This window comes from Mchenga conophoros, linkage group LG8 (assembly GCF_057382185.1).
Source record: "Mchenga conophoros isolate Kocher_MC1m ecotype Shallow Benthic linkage group LG8, M_conophoros_male_GT1.1, whole genome shotgun sequence".
Taxonomy (NCBI): domain Eukaryota; kingdom Metazoa; phylum Chordata; class Actinopteri; order Cichliformes; family Cichlidae; genus Mchenga; species Mchenga conophoros.
This window is the reverse complement of record NC_140533.1, coordinates 18774796-18791674: the sequence shown is the minus strand read 5'-3', so window position 1 is coordinate 18791674 and position 16879 is coordinate 18774796. Positions and strand designations below refer to the sequence as shown.

At 43.6% G+C, this 16879-nt stretch overlaps 1 protein-coding gene across 18 annotated transcripts in view; it reads left to right on the top strand.

Moving 5' to 3' along the window:
• Window positions 1–16879, top strand: part of tcf7l2 (transcription factor 7 like 2) — a 107725-nt gene that overhangs the window by 42458 nt on the left and 48388 nt on the right. For 10 of the 18 annotated variants that reach the window (XM_085284700.1, XM_085284701.1, XM_085284702.1 and 7 more), the window contains 2 exons: window positions 7514–7615; window positions 14076–14135. The exons of 3 other annotated variants lie outside the window; for them this stretch is intronic. In XM_085284700.1, coding sequence (XP_085140826.1) covers window positions 7514–7615; window positions 14076–14135 — 162 coding nt within the window. The remainder of the gene's footprint in view (window positions 1–7513; window positions 7616–14075; window positions 14136–16879) is intronic. 5 more of the 18 variants (XM_085284709.1, XM_085284711.1, XM_085284713.1 and 2 more) reach the window with 1 other exon arrangement.

Here is a 16879-nt window from a genome sequence, read left to right as displayed (position 1 = left end):
TCTTAAAATATATTAAAACACTATGGGAATACTAAGGACAGAAAGACTGTTGCCATCTGTCTGATTGAGTTTTTGTCAGCGAGCACAACTCAAGGGGACTCGACTCAGCTGGCTTCCAGCTGGTTGTATTCTTGTTATATTCTTTTAGAATAAAAGTGTAATACTAAAATATGAATTTCTGTCCTTTTAAACAGCTACAAATGTGTGATTTTCACAGATTTCAACAATTCAGTTGTAGACTGATAGCAGACTGACTCCATCTTATGGCAACATTTCTGGCAGGGTTGAGTGACAGTGTTGGTATGCTTGATAAATGACAAAGTTGGATTGTTTAGTTGTTGTTATTTTTTAACAAGAAGTTTAGCTTTGAAGAAATAATTTAAAATTGATAAAAGGCGATAAACAGCTATATACGTATTACAAAACTCAGCTAAATGTTAAAGGGAAACAACCCAGTTTGCTTGCCAACCAAATGTGTTAACCACTACACTTTGGAACCTGTATGTTTTTGCTGTAAAGTTGAGCATCTTAACTTTGGAGTCTTCGGAGCTTGGATCCAGCCTCAAGAAGCTATTCAAGGAAATCCAGTTTTCCCCACTTACGTGTTTGTTAGTTTCATTTTTTTCCCCTGCTTTGCTAGTTGATTCATCAGACATCCAAGATTATTTGATCTTCAGCTTTCAGGAGAACACAAACCTGTAATTCCAGTTACCTTTGACTTTGTACATCTGATATGCCATTACACTGTTGGCTAATGTGGAGGGACTTGTTCATCGTGTTGATCTGATAGGGCGCCCGTCGTTTGCTGTTGAGGTACAAAAAAACCATGCTTGACGTATACTGCCTAAACTGAGCATTAAGGTATTCTTTCAGCTTCTACGGTGTGAACTCTAGAAGATATCAGTTCTTTCTAGTCTGCCTGAATATCCCACTCTGTTAATTGATTAATTTAACAACCCTAATAGGAGAAAGTAAAATAAATCAATTACGATTCATTTACTACCACTGAAATAATCAGAGCTTCCAGGCTCATAACAGTTTGTTACCCCAGTGAGTCTGGAAGTCAATGAAAGCACCCTAGAGCCTATTTGTGTCCAAGCAAAGGAAACGAAAAGAAGTGGAAGAGTCACTGAGAAAGATGAGCAGCAGGAGGAACACCTGAAAGAAAAGGCATTCTGTCGCAGAGCTGGATGCTAAAGGTGCCAGAGTACCTGTTCATTAACTGGCCCGATGGAAGACTAGCCATCTCCTGCTGGCCTTCACCCTTCATGCCACTATTTATAGAGCAGCCAAGAGATACTCTTAATGACACAGGACAGTGTTAACTGGGGGGGAGGGGGTGCAAAAGTCAGAAATGGAACGGTGTTTACTTTCTGAGAAGAGCTGAGAAGTTGGCGTATTTTAGAATGCTGTCATATCATCCTCACACTTCCTTTGAGAACTTTATAGTTTCATCCAGGTAGTGTTCGTGGCACACTTTCTCCATCTAATTAATTGAATGAAGTGAATGTAACTATATTTTCTAGTCTTTTTCTTATGTCTTCTCCTTGTTTTTTCCACTTGGAAAAATATGTCTTCTGTGGCTTGTGCAATCCTTTGAAACTCTGGTCAGTCAGCTGGTGTTTGAACAGCACATTTGTCCACACCTGCTAAGCAAACAGTGATGGAGCATAGCCATACTTATCGCGTGACCCAGTGTTTAAAAAGAGTGAAACAAACTTCCAGGACGGACCTGATAAAAAGAAAAAAAAGACGAAGAAGAAGTGTTCATGGACAAAAAAAAAAGAGTGTTAAAAGCTGAGAAATGCTCCCCCTTTTTCCATCATAGACTACAGTGCTTTCTGAACTAATATAGAACAATAGTAGTTTCTCGTTTCTACAGCTTCATTGTAAACGGTGAGCAAAGTCTGAGCTGGGTAGAGAGGCAGGAGAGGTCATGTGCACATTCTACCCTTGTGGGAAAAAAGGCTTATATGAAAGTGTCAGGGCGAGTTTTTCTGCAAGAAAGAAAGCGAGTGAGAGAGAGAAAGAGGAGGGGAGTTTGAGGTTTAGGTGGAGATTGTTGGCAAAGGGGGTAGGAGGTAAGGAGAGGAGAAGGGAGGTTTTGGATCAGGTCGGCAGCCCCTGTGCTGTCAGGGCCAGTGGAACCCCCAAGCGGTTCTGGCTTTGGAGTAAATATGGGCCCAGCGGACCCCTTCCCGCCCCAGGGCACACAAACCCCAGGCCTTCCCACATTTCACTTTTATTTTCCTGGTTGCAAAATGCCTCTGGCTATCAGATCAGGTGGGGTGCTTTTTTTTTCCCCTTTAATATTTACTCATAAAATGTGCATTAGTAGAACCAAAGCAGCCATGATGGACCCTCTTGTGTTGGCTAACTTTCTCTCAGTTTTGTCAAGGAACTCTTGCGCAGGTCTCTTTACAATAAACACGTTCCTCCTGAAAAGACATGTGCTGTATGCAGAAGCAGACACAACAATGGATCATGTAACAAAGTGGGCTGGTGGGTTTTCTTGGTTGTTTTTTTTGTTTGTTTTGTAACCAAAACTATTTCAAAGACTCTCCTTTAAGCTTTTCCTCTCTGTTGCAGAGAATCACTTTCTCCCCCTTAATAAATTACGTGTGAATAAGCGTGCGTTTGCTTCTTCTCCTGCACCTGTGAGTGAGGACAAAGACTGCCAGCATTATCCGCAACAGATCAAGACAATATGCTCAGCTCTCGTTTTTAAAGGGATAAAATTGTAGTCAAACTGGATGGACTAATCTTTTAAGCTCAGTGCAGTTTACTCTGTGCAGCTTTGAATGGGCTCCTCTTACTAGCCTTGATCATTTCAGACTTAAATAAAGCTCTTTATAGTAAGGGGTCTGATTGGTGTAATCTGCAAGCTGTCAATCCCATCTCTGAGCGCCCTCCCCGAGGAGCTGCTGGCCCAGTCGAGCGTGGCATGTTCAAATATGGGTGAGCTTTGTTTTTCAGGTGTGAATCAGTGAATAAGCATGTACAGTATGTTGGGATTGGAGGTGGGGGGTCATGTATATCTGTTATCTGTATATGTTCCCCCCTGATGTCTGTGTAAAGCTGTCATATTTGTGAAATGAGGTGGCCACAGATGGTCTGAATATCTGCTGGAGTCTAGAGCAACACCCAGCATCCATATGCTGACACTAAAACCCAGGCTGCTGCCTTTCTATCTTTTACATTACTCACATGGCTGAAATGCTCGATGGATCCCCCATTTGTCTCCTGTTCCCCATCTGGAAAGTAGACCAGCGTTTGGGAGCCACATTGGCACATAAGGACCTCTGTTTGTTTGATTGGTCTCGAGCCCTCTGCTCTTAATCCAAAACAAAACGAACAAGCCGTGCAGTGGCATGTGATAAAAACATCAGATGGGGGGGGCTTTATAGAGAAGAAGCTGGTTGTTGACGAGAAACAGACAGAACAATCCTGCTCGTTCACACTAAAAAAATTATGAGTAAGACTTCCTCTTCTTCTTTGTCGATATCTTATATTGGCGTTGGTCAAATTTTGATGGGCTGTAGTAAAAAAAAAAATGTTTTATTTTCAGGAGGATTTGGGTGTCTGCTGTGGGTACTGGGAAGTGGTGTTTGAGGCCAAATTGCTTCTGTGCCAGCTTGTTGAATTGGTAATGACAGTGGTGGAAGCTGGTGTGAGCTCAGGATGCCCGTTCATTTGTCTCTAGGCTGCTTCCTTCCCCACTACCATGAGCTGTGACACGGTACCAGGGCCCTAGCTTGTTTTCCCTTCGATGACAGTCAGATCTGGGTTAACACTCTGTAGCTCATAACATGTCAAACCTGGGTGTAGTTGCAGTCAGTCACAGACTTGGGTGAGTGGTTCAACATGCAAGTAGGAAACACCTACTCAGATATAGTATAGTAACAAAATATAGCTAAAACAAGTAAAAGGTTATAGAATTAATCATTGTAAACAGGGGGGGGGGGGTTTCCTCGGAGGTAAGGATATTTCAGGTCAGGTCATGTGTATTCAAAAGGAAATTGTTATTTCTGTTTAGTGCAACTTATATTTGGCAGCATGACTGTTTTTACCTACAGTTGCACATATGCGGTAGGAAAGAGAGAGACAGCTGCAACAACACAGAATACAGGAGTCCTCGAGACAACAGAGTTGACTTTGTTTGAGACAGAAAGGGTATAAAAAAAAGAGTTGCGGATTAGGTGGGTTGCAAAGAGACTTGCAGATATGCAGCGTAATAGAGCTTAAAAATGTTCTATGTGTGATTTACATATTGGATTTGAAGGGTATCAGCTGAGCTGTCAGCTGATGTGGGCTTGAACCCCACTTTGACTCTGTGGCAGGTCTAAATCTAGTGCTGTGTTTGGTGTTGGAGTTTCGGAGAGTCAGACATCAGCCAATTTCAAGGTTCATGGACTCTGACAAGTTCTGGCAATGAAATGTTCCTGTGCTCTGGAATCTTTTATAGACTAAACCTATAAATTGATTGCATTTAAAAAAAAAAAAAAGCTTACCTAATAAGCTTACGTAATGAAATTAATTGTAAGATGTAGCCCTTGCCAACACCCTCCAGCCCCCCCAATTGCCAATCACCAATTGCCTCCTTGTTCTTAGGAAAGCAGCAGACGACCGGAATATCGGGACAAGCGAGAGTGAGTTCATCCCTCTGTTAGGATTTAGAGGACTCCCTTGTCTTTCACTTCATCAGAGACAATTGAGTCATTCAGATCCCATTGTGGGGCTGGCCAGCTGAGGAGGGGTGCAGGGTAGTGAGGAGAGAACAAGAGGGATATTGGGTGGGAAGACTGAAAGGGAGAGAGGAGAAGCCGTATGCTGCATAACCCAGAGCAGGAGCACAACAGCTAGGATGGCTCTTACAGGGTGGGGGTCTGTCAAAGGGGGGCTTGCTAGTGTTTGTATGTGTGGGAGGGAGGGGAGGAGAGACAGACGAGAGGAGAGAGTTATCCTGGAATGGAGCAATTTGTCACATTGGAATGGCTCTTGAGTTACACGGGGGGCCCCCTCATAGCAGGAGAGTTTTCAGGTCGCAGAGTTGGGAACAGGGAGGGGCTTGGAGTAGCAGAGAGGGGGTCAGAGGTCACGGCCTACTCAAGCCCAGGCAGCGTGTCCGTTAGCAGGGCAGACGGGCCTGCGGAGAGAGAAAGAGAAAGAAGGAGAGGGAGGCAGGAGGCCAAGAAGGGGGTGGTCGGAAAGTCTGGTTCTTGCCAAGGCTCCGTTTTCCTCTGCATGCTTATAAAATCTGCAGGAGAGATTAGTGTGTGAGAACATTTGCAACAGCAGAGCTGAAGTGGAGCCACTTGTCAGGGCATGCACTCCCAGCACCCTCCCTCTCTCCCTGCTAGACTTTTGGTGTCTCACTACCCCATCACCCCACTCTGGAGTGTCACCTTCACGGTCTTTACCCACCTCCTCAGAATGTCCCCTTGTTTTAACCTCCCCTGGCTGCAGCTGTGTTTGAAAATTCGAATGTGTGACCACATGTACACATGCGCACGGGATGGCAGGACTTTCCCATGACTGGATTCACAATTTCTCCAATTTCTCCACCACTGCCCTGTCCTCTCGCCCCTCTGGCACCACTGGACGCTGTCTTGAATTACCTCATACATGACAGCAGCCCCGTCACTCTCCTCCTTCTACTCCTTGCCTTTTTTTTTTTTAGTTTTTCTTTTTTTTTTTTTACTGTTACAACACCACCCTTCTCTCCTACTCACCCCCCTTCATGGCAATTAATACCCAGTGTAGGGGGTGCATAAAAAGCTCACAAGACTTCGGCTCTGGAGTTTTTATAACCATTCCCTTTTCCACTCTGAGGACATACAAACAAGCATAAACAAACCCAGCTTTTTAGCAGTAAAAGCCATCTTTGGGTCATAAATGAGTGTTAGCTGTGGAGAAAGACCAGGCAGCAAACTATTTTTTTTCCCAGTACAGGCTATAACCGAGGACATGGAGTCAATAACTCCCTCCAGCGTCTATCACTGGCAGACACCCCACAGTGAACCCTTCGCTAATTACCACTGATTTAGACACAGTCTCAGGAAGGGTCGCGACACGCTCACTCTCACCAGCACCGGCACACTCTCGCACACATGCGCACGCACATATCCTCAGACGTGCCTGAGCCGTCACTTCTGCGAGATGGCAACACAAAGAAAGCGGATGCGTACCTTCGTCGCTGTGCGAGCGCTACCACACAATTAAGCTCGATCTCTTCCACTCTGCATAGATTGTCCTCGAGGAACAGATAATGCAAACTTTTTGTCATCATGTGCCAACATGTGATCATGGGTGTAATAATTATATATAAATATGGAGAAGAGACTGGGAAGAAGTGTGATTTAAGAGTGTCCGTGGCACTGAAGTTACAGCATTTGACTGTTACTCCTCTTTGGTGTTAGTTAGTCCCAATCCCAGTGATTTCTCAATGGAATTGAAGCAGATATAAAGCAAATATTCCAATGTAACTGAAATACCCGTTGTTATTATGCTGCGTAGAGCCCCTGTTGTTCCTTCCTTCACAGCTGAAACAGTTGCTGTGACCTCTTTCCCTCGAGCTAGGTGGCTGTGACATTGATAAGCAGAGTCAACACCAAGCAGTTGGTGGCTGAGCAAGCCACAGTTTACTGTGTGGTCAGCAAGAATTTATAAATTTCGTACTGCTCTTGCATGTTTGAGCATTTGCAATGTTTTAATATGACTAAATATGCACATGTCCAGAAAGTTTCCACGGTCATTTTGCCAACAGGTATGAGCTAATACTTTTTAAGGTCAACGTATGTCATCAAATTACAAAGGATGCCACCAAGTTTATTACCCGGACAGATGTTTCTCTTGACCTGTGTTTCTGCTTATCTGTGTGCGTGTGTGTCAGAGAGAGAGAGAGGGTGGGAGAAAGAGACAGACTGACTTCTGATAGAGGCCAAGTCAATCATTTATAAGTGCAGTCAAGAGGTTTAGCCTTAGACGAGCGTGGTGGTGAGACGCCATGCTCTATCCACTTTATGGGTTCTAATAAAATGTCTGACAACAGTCACATTTATGACATTAGGTCATCTTAAAGCCATAAGCTGCGTACAGTGCCAGCCCTAACTCGACCTTAACTCCAAAAATGTGTCACTGAATCATGTGTCTGCTGCTTAGTTAACATAAAAAAAAAAAATTAAAGATAAGTAGAGCTCTAAACCTGCGATGGAGCCTGGTTACCACATGTGTGCTATGTGTTTCTGATATGATTTGGTTTTGCTGCTGCCACTGCTGCTGCTGTGGACTCTCGTGTGCATGCTTGACCCATCCTCACCACCTTCTACCATCCGCCTTTAGATCTTTATTTGCGTTTCCATGTTTTTAAGTTACCACATCCATACACTTGTCAAGAAATGTCGTCTCCCCCTTTTTTTGTCTTTTTTTTAATTTGGTCTTTTGGTTTTTGCTTTCTGCATTGTTAACATGTTTTGTTTCTTTCTTTCCATTCTGTTTCCTTTCTGCCATTCAGTACCTACAGATGAAATGGCCCCTGCTAGATGTTCAACCAGGAAGTCTTCAAAGTAGACAAGCACTTAAAGATGCCAGGTCCCCTTCACCGGCACACATCGTTGTAAGTAATACGCCGCTCGGTCCTTTATCTCTTTCTTCCCTCATTCACGACTGACGGAGCTGAACAGAAACAAACCCTTGGACTTGAATACGCATAGCTGTTTGCATTTACCCTTAAACACAGTCACTAACCACCCAGTCAGTTTTATATCAACTTTTTCTTTTTTGTGCGGGTGCACGCTTTGACAAGGGCAGTTTCGTGGGTCCCAGAAAGCAGAGGTTTTGCAAGTGCGATCAGGGGCGGCCGCTGTGGCAGGTGCTGTAATCTCAGGGAAAAATGATAACTCCCGGGGCAGGCTGAGCTGGCTGATGGTGGAAAAACTGGTCTCGTGTTGACAACTTTCATGAGAATAGGCTAACGCTGGGCTGCTAATACACCGCCTTTGAGAGAAGTGTGGGCGTTCCTTCAGCATTGATTACCCTACCCATGTAGTTGGAGGAGTACTCTGGAGTTGGCTGGACAGCCATAGGGGCATATTCAGTACATGCACATAACAGAGCATCTATCCCAGGCATGTCAATATCTAAGAGGCTAGCAGTTCTAGATTGAACAGTTGAATATGAACTTCATAGTTAGCCAAAGGCTTAAAGTTTTCAGGAGGTCAGCGGAGAGGTTGAACATGGGGAGGTGTACGTATGTGGTCACAGGGTTAGCGAGCCAAGAAAATCAATGAGAGTAGGGATTGAGCAGAATTAGTGAGGTGGCCATCAACGCCCTGGGCCGTTATTGGCACAGTTGTTACTTTTGTTTGGAGTGCATTAACTGTTATGAAAATGAAAATTTAAGAAGGAGAAACCTTCCAAGTTTGTATCCTCGTGAGTATCTCCTGTGGTAATGGCTACAGAGTAACCCCCCCCCCCCCCCCCCCTTTTTTTTTGTGTTTGCTGCACAGTTGTCATCATGACTCTGGAGCTCACGCCAAACTTAGTAAGGATTTTTGTCACGCAGATTACACTGTCAAGACACGGTGTCCCTCTGAGTCACATATGACATTTGATCAGTTCACTTACATTTATGGTGTGTAGTAAATACGTGCTCGAACGCTTGCTGAAAAGTTGGCAAACCAAAGCCTCTTTAGTGTTTTTGGCTATTTAAGTTAAGCACAACATAGCTTAAAAATAGCAGGACTTGACAAGGCTTTTTATTTAAAACAGAAACCCTGTCAAAAGTGGTCTTCAAGACAAAGAGCCAGTGATGACAGTGTTATTCTGAACAAAACAAGCCCAGCTAAGGCCCTCCTTATCTTTGCCTGCGATGCTAGTGTTATTTTTATACCAAAGAGTTCAGGGGGCCTCTTCTTACTCTGTTATTTTCGGAGACGCTGAGAAAAAGAGTCCCAACTTCTCTGAAGTCATTAAACTGGTCGTAGGCAGCAAACGCTGCAGGTAAATACTTGAGGTTTTATCCTGCTATGAGTCATATGGCTGTAAATACCACCTCACATACGCATCAACCCGTGCAGCACAATTCACGTTTCTTCCCCGCATGAAGAAGTTTAAGGACAAGAAAAAGCGCTGCAGCTCTAACTTTGGAGACTCTGGGGGTGACGTCATGCTGCTTTTCTTCTGTAATAAACTGCTTTAATTAGAGACCTCATTTGGCTGCTAAAATGATCTATAATTGCAATTAAAGCACATTTTATAAATGTAAACATCTGATTTTTAGAAGACAGAGTAAGCTCCATTACAACGCCACACAGTCAGTCAAGCATGAAACAGTAATAGGCTTGGAACAAAAAAGGCAACACCAGCTCAGAAAACAGAAATTGGCTATGGGGCAAAAACAAACATGAAACAAGAAAGATGGACAACCAGACTGATGGAAGAAATAAGCTCGCAACAGTGAAAAGTAGAGACCGTACCTATTGAGTTACACCAAAAGATAAGAGACATAAAGACATAAATTGGTCATAAGTAATAGATCAGGGAGATGTAAAAGCAAAATGCATGAAGAGAAGCGAAGCCGTGGCCAGATCAGTTTTCTCCCAAGTTTAATAAAATCCTGGATCATTTTATGCCAAAGGACACTTTAAGGCAGTAAAGTGGGATTAAATGTAACAGAAAATTGCTTCTTTAAAACAAATAAAGACGAATAAAGTTATGTTAAAAATAGGGATGCTGCAGTTGTGACATTCTGAAACAGGCCGTATTTTATTTTCTCGTTTATCTCGTTTTCTTTTAAGCTGGTGGGCGGAAAAGAAATCCTTATTATAAACATTTAGCTCTTTTACATTTAGCCAGTACCACAGATAAACATTGGACACTGTAGGTCATCTAGTTTGCAGATAGCAGCAACATGTACATATGTTCATCCAACATAACCCCTAGTAAAAAGGAACCGTTAAGCCTAGTGTGGGCACAGATGGGCTTTGAGCATGGATACAATTTAGTTTGGGACTAAATAGGTGATTTCTGGCCAAAAATAATAGTGAGCCTAAGCAACCTTTTCCCAATTCAATCTCCTAAATGGGTTTTTACAGGGCTGTGAGTTGGATTTGATAATTAAAACCTCATCTGAATTCTAAATAAACCTTTTGGTGTGCTTTTTGCTTTCTTTGGGCTTTACTTGTAAGCAGAGAGCCAAAGAAATATCACATTGCAATAGTGAGAGCGCTCTTAAACTCTTAGTGTGATTAGTACCGACAGTGATCAATATGGGAGAATATATTGTAATATCTGTGGTCATATTGCCCAACCCCAGTGTGATCTGTTTGATAGAGTACACAGGCTGGTAAGATCAGAGGCATTGCAGCATGGCTGCATAGGCACACAACTGGCTGTTAGTACAAGTGATGAAATTGAATGTGAACTGCAGCTTGTATTGTTGCCACTCCTTCCATCCTGCTCCAGCATCCACCTCTGACTGAGAAGGAAGTGTGATTGAATGTTTCCCTGGTTTGCATCATATCGGCTGTCATACATATAGAAAAGACAGATAACTGTGTACAGCGTAGTGAATTCCAATGATAACCCCACGCGGACTCCCACAGGTGTCACTCATCGGTCAAGCCCTTTTTTCCCCCTCCTTCTTCTTCTTCGTCTTCTTTTTTTACATCTACAAGATGTAGGTCTGCACGATCTAGTACGTGATCCCCTTATCAATCAATTGGGCTATAAACGGTAGCTTCTTTTTGTTTACAAATGCAAAGAAACATTCAATCACCTTGACTCTTCCTGCCTGGAGCGCTAACAGGCTGCTTCGACAGTGATAAGAACCTCTTGATTGGCCTGTCGATAACAGCAATCTGAAGCCTGAGTGACCCAGAGACAGTTAAAACAACAATATAAAGACGGAGAAAGAAGGAAAGACATCGATGCCTGCAGATAAAGCCTCTGAGAAAGTTAAGGCACAGAGAGATGGGCAGGGACAAAGATGCAGACAGATGGTGTCATTTCTGTCTGGAAGGCTCATTCGAGGTGGAGCACTGGAGGATCAGCCAAGAAAAAGAGGAAGTGACCTCACGCCGGCTGGTCTTTCTGAGGGCACGGTGTATGCCCCTGTTTACCATGCCCTCAAAGGGGGGCACGCAGGACTTTTTGAAGTGCCTGACCACCCCGCAGGCAGCCTCAAAACCTGCCGCTGCTGAACTTTCATGCCATTGGTTGAAAGTTATTCAATATTTATCTGCCTATTGATGTGTATTTCTAGAGGGAGAGACTCCAAGAAACATTTTTATGCCTCACACAGCTCCTGAGGGAAAGATCATAAACAGTCCTTACTTTGTCAACTTGCCTTTTTTATTGTGAGGGTTTAATTTGACACTGTGGTCTTGAAGACTGTTTGTGCACACTTGGCTAGAGGAAGTAGCCTGAAGCTGGTTGATAGGTTTTGGAGTAGATATGCGTGACTTAATCAGTCTTATACTTTTATTTAGATAGGGATTATTGCGTTAACTGGTAACACAACATGTCACAACATGAGATTGTTTTGGAAATCCACCTCTTACACAGCATGTGTTGATGGCATAACAGTATTGCCGTAGCTGAAATCCAGGCTCATGTTGGTAATGTCATGGCATCATTTGTCAACTTTCAGAAAGTTTTTTTCTTCTTTTTTCTCAATTTTAATTAATCCAGTACCAAGAAACCAAGATATGCCATTCTAATTGAATCACATTTCCTAATTTGCTATTCTGGGAATGGTGGGTGGGCATGTCCATGTTAAGAGCATACGCACACAGTCTACTTTCTGACATCCACGTGCACAATCATGCACACGCGTACACAACCCTAGAGTCTAGAGTCTAGTCCTGGACGAACAATGTCTCCATTGTTTTGTGGGCTTTCACTGGCAGCAGGGGACGGCTGGAGTGTTAACCATTTCCCGACTGCACCTCGCTGTGTGCCATTGTGTGCGTGTGTGTGTGTCAGAGGAAGTGAAGCATGGGCTCAGGGATGAAGAGAAGAAGGGCACTCGCTCCAAGTGTATGGTAATTAGTGTGGAGGAAGTGATGGAATCTGGGCATTTTTACGGCTTGTAAGACCTCCCACCTGAGCTTTTGCAACTGTTGAACATGCGTATTTTACTCCCATTCGCTCTCACCGGTTCTATACTAGAAGGAGGCTGGGAAGAAAATAATACAAAGTGACATATTTTTGATATTAGGTTGGGGGGGGAAAAGCAGCTTTAGCCATGCTTTCAGAAAAGACAGACCACAGTGGATTCTTATTATAGTTGTGCGACTGCTGCTCAAGGTCAGCATTAGAAAGAGACAGGATCACATTCACCCTCCTTGACCACTTCTCTGTCCATTTTGAGGGAAGAGGGATAAAGGGAGCTTCCTGTGGTCTGAATGGGCCATGCACCTGGGCTGTCCAGACAATCGTCCAGGCCTCCGGGAGGCCTAGCCTTCTCTCTTGTTAATTAGCGACCCCGTGGTCAGCAGCCACCACCCACAAACTGTCCATAGGCTTTACCCAGCGCACTTTCTCTATCCTGGCTTATGTCAGCCTTAAGCTGCTTTTTCCTTCTGCATTTAAGCCTTCTTCTAAATAACCTCTTCTACTCCACCCCACCTTTTGTCTTCTTTTTGTTCACGTGCATCAATCCTTGTCCTTCACTGCACATCTCAAACATAACAAGTAATTTTCATCTGATTCTTTTATGTGCAAGTATTTTCTTAGTTGAGTTTACTAATACTAATACTGCATTTTGTCATTCTATACACCAATATGTAAATCCAACTTAGCACGTGACACCACTGAAGATTCCATCCACATAGGCTAGTTCTTCTTGGCGGTGCCGTCCAGCTCTCAGATTAGAGACAGCTGTGACTGTCCGCTGTCACTCGCCGTCTTCTCCAGACAAGGAGTTTGTTCAAGGGGTCACGCTTACATCATCGGCTCGGGCCAAAATCTGAGGCAGTTGAGACATGGCGTCAGGCCCGGGAACTGTGACAATGAAAATGAGAGCACCTCAGTCATTGTATCTGTCCAGCAGTCTGGATGGTGGCTTGTTCCCACAGACAATCCACTCAGTGTTGGCTTAGTCAGCAACAACACCACAACAAAGCTCAGAGTCTTCGTGCTCCTAGGATTTGGAACATAACACCTTAATGTGTTAAAACACCTGATAACTTGTTAACAGGCCACCTAGTGAGAATACAAATTGTTAAATATTTAATTTATTTTGTCAAGTGTGCGTATTAAATTTAAAGACATAGTTAAGTGTCTCGCCCTCTTGGCTCTTTATCTCCAGCCCTTATTTTCTTCTCCTCCTGTCCTCCATAATCCCAAACTTTAAGGCAAATTATCGATCTTTTTAAATGTGCCAGTTTAACCTCTGAATGCCTCTTAAAGAAAAAAATCGGTATTTGAAAACCTAGTAATGTAGTTCACAATTTTAATGCCTATATCAGAGAGGTAAAAACACCTGAAAATTCTGCTCTGGGGACTCAAAGTCGCCATCATTTTATTTCAGGCGTAATTTGTTCTGCCATCAGTAAAAGCACGACTGGTGACACCTTTCATCCTGTCGCCTGTTTGCAGTTAAAATATTTTGAGCTTTTGCCAAAATGGTGGCGACGCTAAGTCCCCAGATCAGCTGACTGCTGCTGAACATATGTGAAGGTGCGCATGCTGAGGAGATGAAATGTTCTACCAAAGTGAAACACTGTTTGAACAACCAGCCAGCCAGTACTGACAACCGCGTAACCCCGTGCCGAGCCAGTGTTCTCCCATTCTCTCCGAGTAAAATTAGTCATAACGGGGCCGAGCGCGCACCCAGGAGAAAGCTGAGCCAGCAGAGATGAGGCAGTTGCTTAAATAACTAAAAGGCCAGGGGGATGCGTTATTTCCAGGGAGAACACGTTGCTTTCTGCATAAAACCTGGCCGGCTGGGATTGAGTGCAGATATCTGTGTGTTCGTGTGTGTGTGAGAGTGTACGAGTGAGAGAAAGAATAGATGAGATGGAGAGCTGATATAATTGTGTGACTTGGGAACGTCCATCTTTGCCTTACAGGGGCCCTTCCGCTGGGAATTCCCCGGACAGTCAGATCTGAGCCTTCACCAATTTCATTTGGTGAGAGACCTTTGAATTCCAAAAATATCTTCTTGGATTTTATTTTTGGTTGATTCCACACACAAATTAACAGCTGATAATTGATGATTTAAAACAACAGCAACAAAAATAAGAATGAAAAATGAAATCCTGGTGATGATGATGATGATGATGATGATGATTATGCTTTGCTGTTTATTGCGCTAATTCAGTGCTGCTGCTCTAATGCTAATGTGCTTTTTGAATGTCTAAAATGCCTTCATCCAGGAGATGGTACCGGAGGGACGGTGCTCAGGCTTCATTCTTTTACATCCATTTAACTTTTTGGATTTTCTTTTCTTTTTCTTTTTCTTTTCAGCTTTGAAAATGTTTTTGCATGTGACTGTTTTTACTTTCCAGATCTTTCTAGTGATAACATTTTTTTAAAAGAGGAGTAAGAAAAAAATAATGCATGTTTTAATGGGTAACGTCCTTTTTAGATGTGTGGCAGGGTAAGACCTTTTTTATGGGGGTAGCCAGGTTGAGACTAGTATGCAGACTACCCTGCATACTTTTTATTGTTTTTATTGCTGTTTCAAATAATTTTTATAAGGTTATTGGAGTTGAAAATATGATCAATTGGATGAAATTGCAGTTCTGTTTGTATATGCAAAACTCCTTTGCCGGCTTCATTTTTGCTTGTGTGGGTTGGCTAACTGTTTTAGACACTGAGGGCAGTGGGTACCCCTGGCCACCCTTAACTCTGCCACTGTCTGTGCACTTGTTTTGAATATTGAGAGTTTTCCTTATTCCTGGCATTTGGGTCCAGATTTTATCAAAGAGCAGCAACTCATTGGTTACAACTTCTGTGGAATCTTTTTTAAAGCTCACAGGTAAAGTTAGTCCTGTTTCTACTGCAATGCTGACATTCTGAGGACATCGCTAAGCCTTGTTTTGATTTGCTTCAGTCGGGCATTGGGAAGTCAGAAAGAGGCTGGCATTACGAAGCCCATCAGAGACGTCTTAATCTCCTCTGAGACGTCCGTGGCTCTCTAGATTGCTTACTTGAATTGTTTGACTAATCAATTGCTTGTTGATTTTGCACACCATGTGCAGCCTTTGTTGTTAGGAGGGAAAAAACCCCAAACATAGCCCCTTTAAAACAGGCCGAAGGGAAATCAGCTGTTAATGTGGTTAACATTCCTCCGTCGACGTTGACACGATTCCCCCCCCTCCCCTCTTGTACAAGTGCCTTTGCTAGAACTTGTTTGACAAGGTCTGTAAGGATCACTGTTGGGTGTGCCTGTCTGTCTTTTTCTGTGTGTGTGTGTGTGTGTGTGCTCGTGTCTTACAAACAAATCTTTGTCTACAGGAGTGTGTGTGCGTAGTGTCCTTGTGTTTAAGGTGTGACTTATTTAGATGATAGATAGTCAGGTTATGATATAACTTTTATGTGAGTGCATTCAGGAGTTTGACTCTATTTAACCCTGAGCTCTGACTTTCAGGCTTTCAAGGAGTGGATCGAAAGCCCCTAACTAAGTAGGCTTTGGAAAAACATGACAATCAAGTCAGAGTTTATTTGCACAAAGAAACAGGGTCAAGGTTCAGGAGTAATATTAATGAATAATCTTAATTTACAACAAACCAATCCTCACATGCCGCCAGTCGGGGTGTGCTGGCGTTTGAGACATGTCCTCAGATAGGACGATCCCTGGTTGCATTTCTGTGGTCAGCCTCGCGAGTGACAACAGACTCAGCGTCTCGGTACGCTACTGTATTAACACTGGAGGCCGTTTCACAGAGAAACTTGTTTTGACAGAGCTCCAGGTGTCTCATTGTTAGGGATGACATGGTTCAACAGATTTACCAATTAGCACCGGGTTGAGTGCGCAGGGTGGGTGGTAGCAAAGAAGAGGGGAGGGAAGAAATGAAACTCGGAGCGGTGGAGGGCGGAGTGAGAGTCGGACGAGGCGGATTTGGCCACAGTGATGGAATGAGGTTTTAAGTGAGTGGGGCGGGGGGTGGTGAAGAGGGGGTGACCATAGGGGAGGCAGGCCTGAGTAAGGCGATCCTTGACCTCATTTTCCCCCCCCCCCTCCCTGCAGTAGTAAGGAAAGGCCTGAGGTTTCAGCCGAGCCACAAAGAGGAGGGAAGAGGCAGTGGGAGGGTAGCAGTGGCTCATGGCAACTTTTCAGGAGTTTGTGGCGTTTCTCTTGCAGACAAACTCCTACCTCTTACTTCTGCTGCTAACACAGGTCCATCTGCAGGAGTGGCAATTTCTTTTCGCCGCACCGCCTCGCCGCACCGCCGGTTTGCTGTTCTCACTGTGGTACGAGGCAGAATTGTGCGGGATTAAACAAAATGTTATTACTCCGTGCTGTTATTACTCTCACTAACCCTCTTTGTGTTTCCTCAGAAAATTCTGCTCCTTTTTTTCCAGGAAGTTTGGAAGTGAACTTTAGAGAACGGGGTGAAGAGATTTAGAGAATATATCCCAGGGGTGGCCTGCAGAATTTAGTGTTTTTTGGCTCTTGATTGTTAGCACATGCACACACATACACAAATTCTTTGTAGCATGCATGTTGTGCAGGTATCACTGCCCTTTTTTTAGTTTTAAAAAAGCGGGCGGTTGAATATATATATTTATATATTTCTCTCCCTCTCTCTCTCTCTATATATATATATACACACACACACAACTAGTGAAGGTGTGTTTGCAGTATTGTGCTTCTTTCAAAATGACAGCCTTCTGTAGTTGAGAAAAAATCACTTTTCAGAGGAGCATG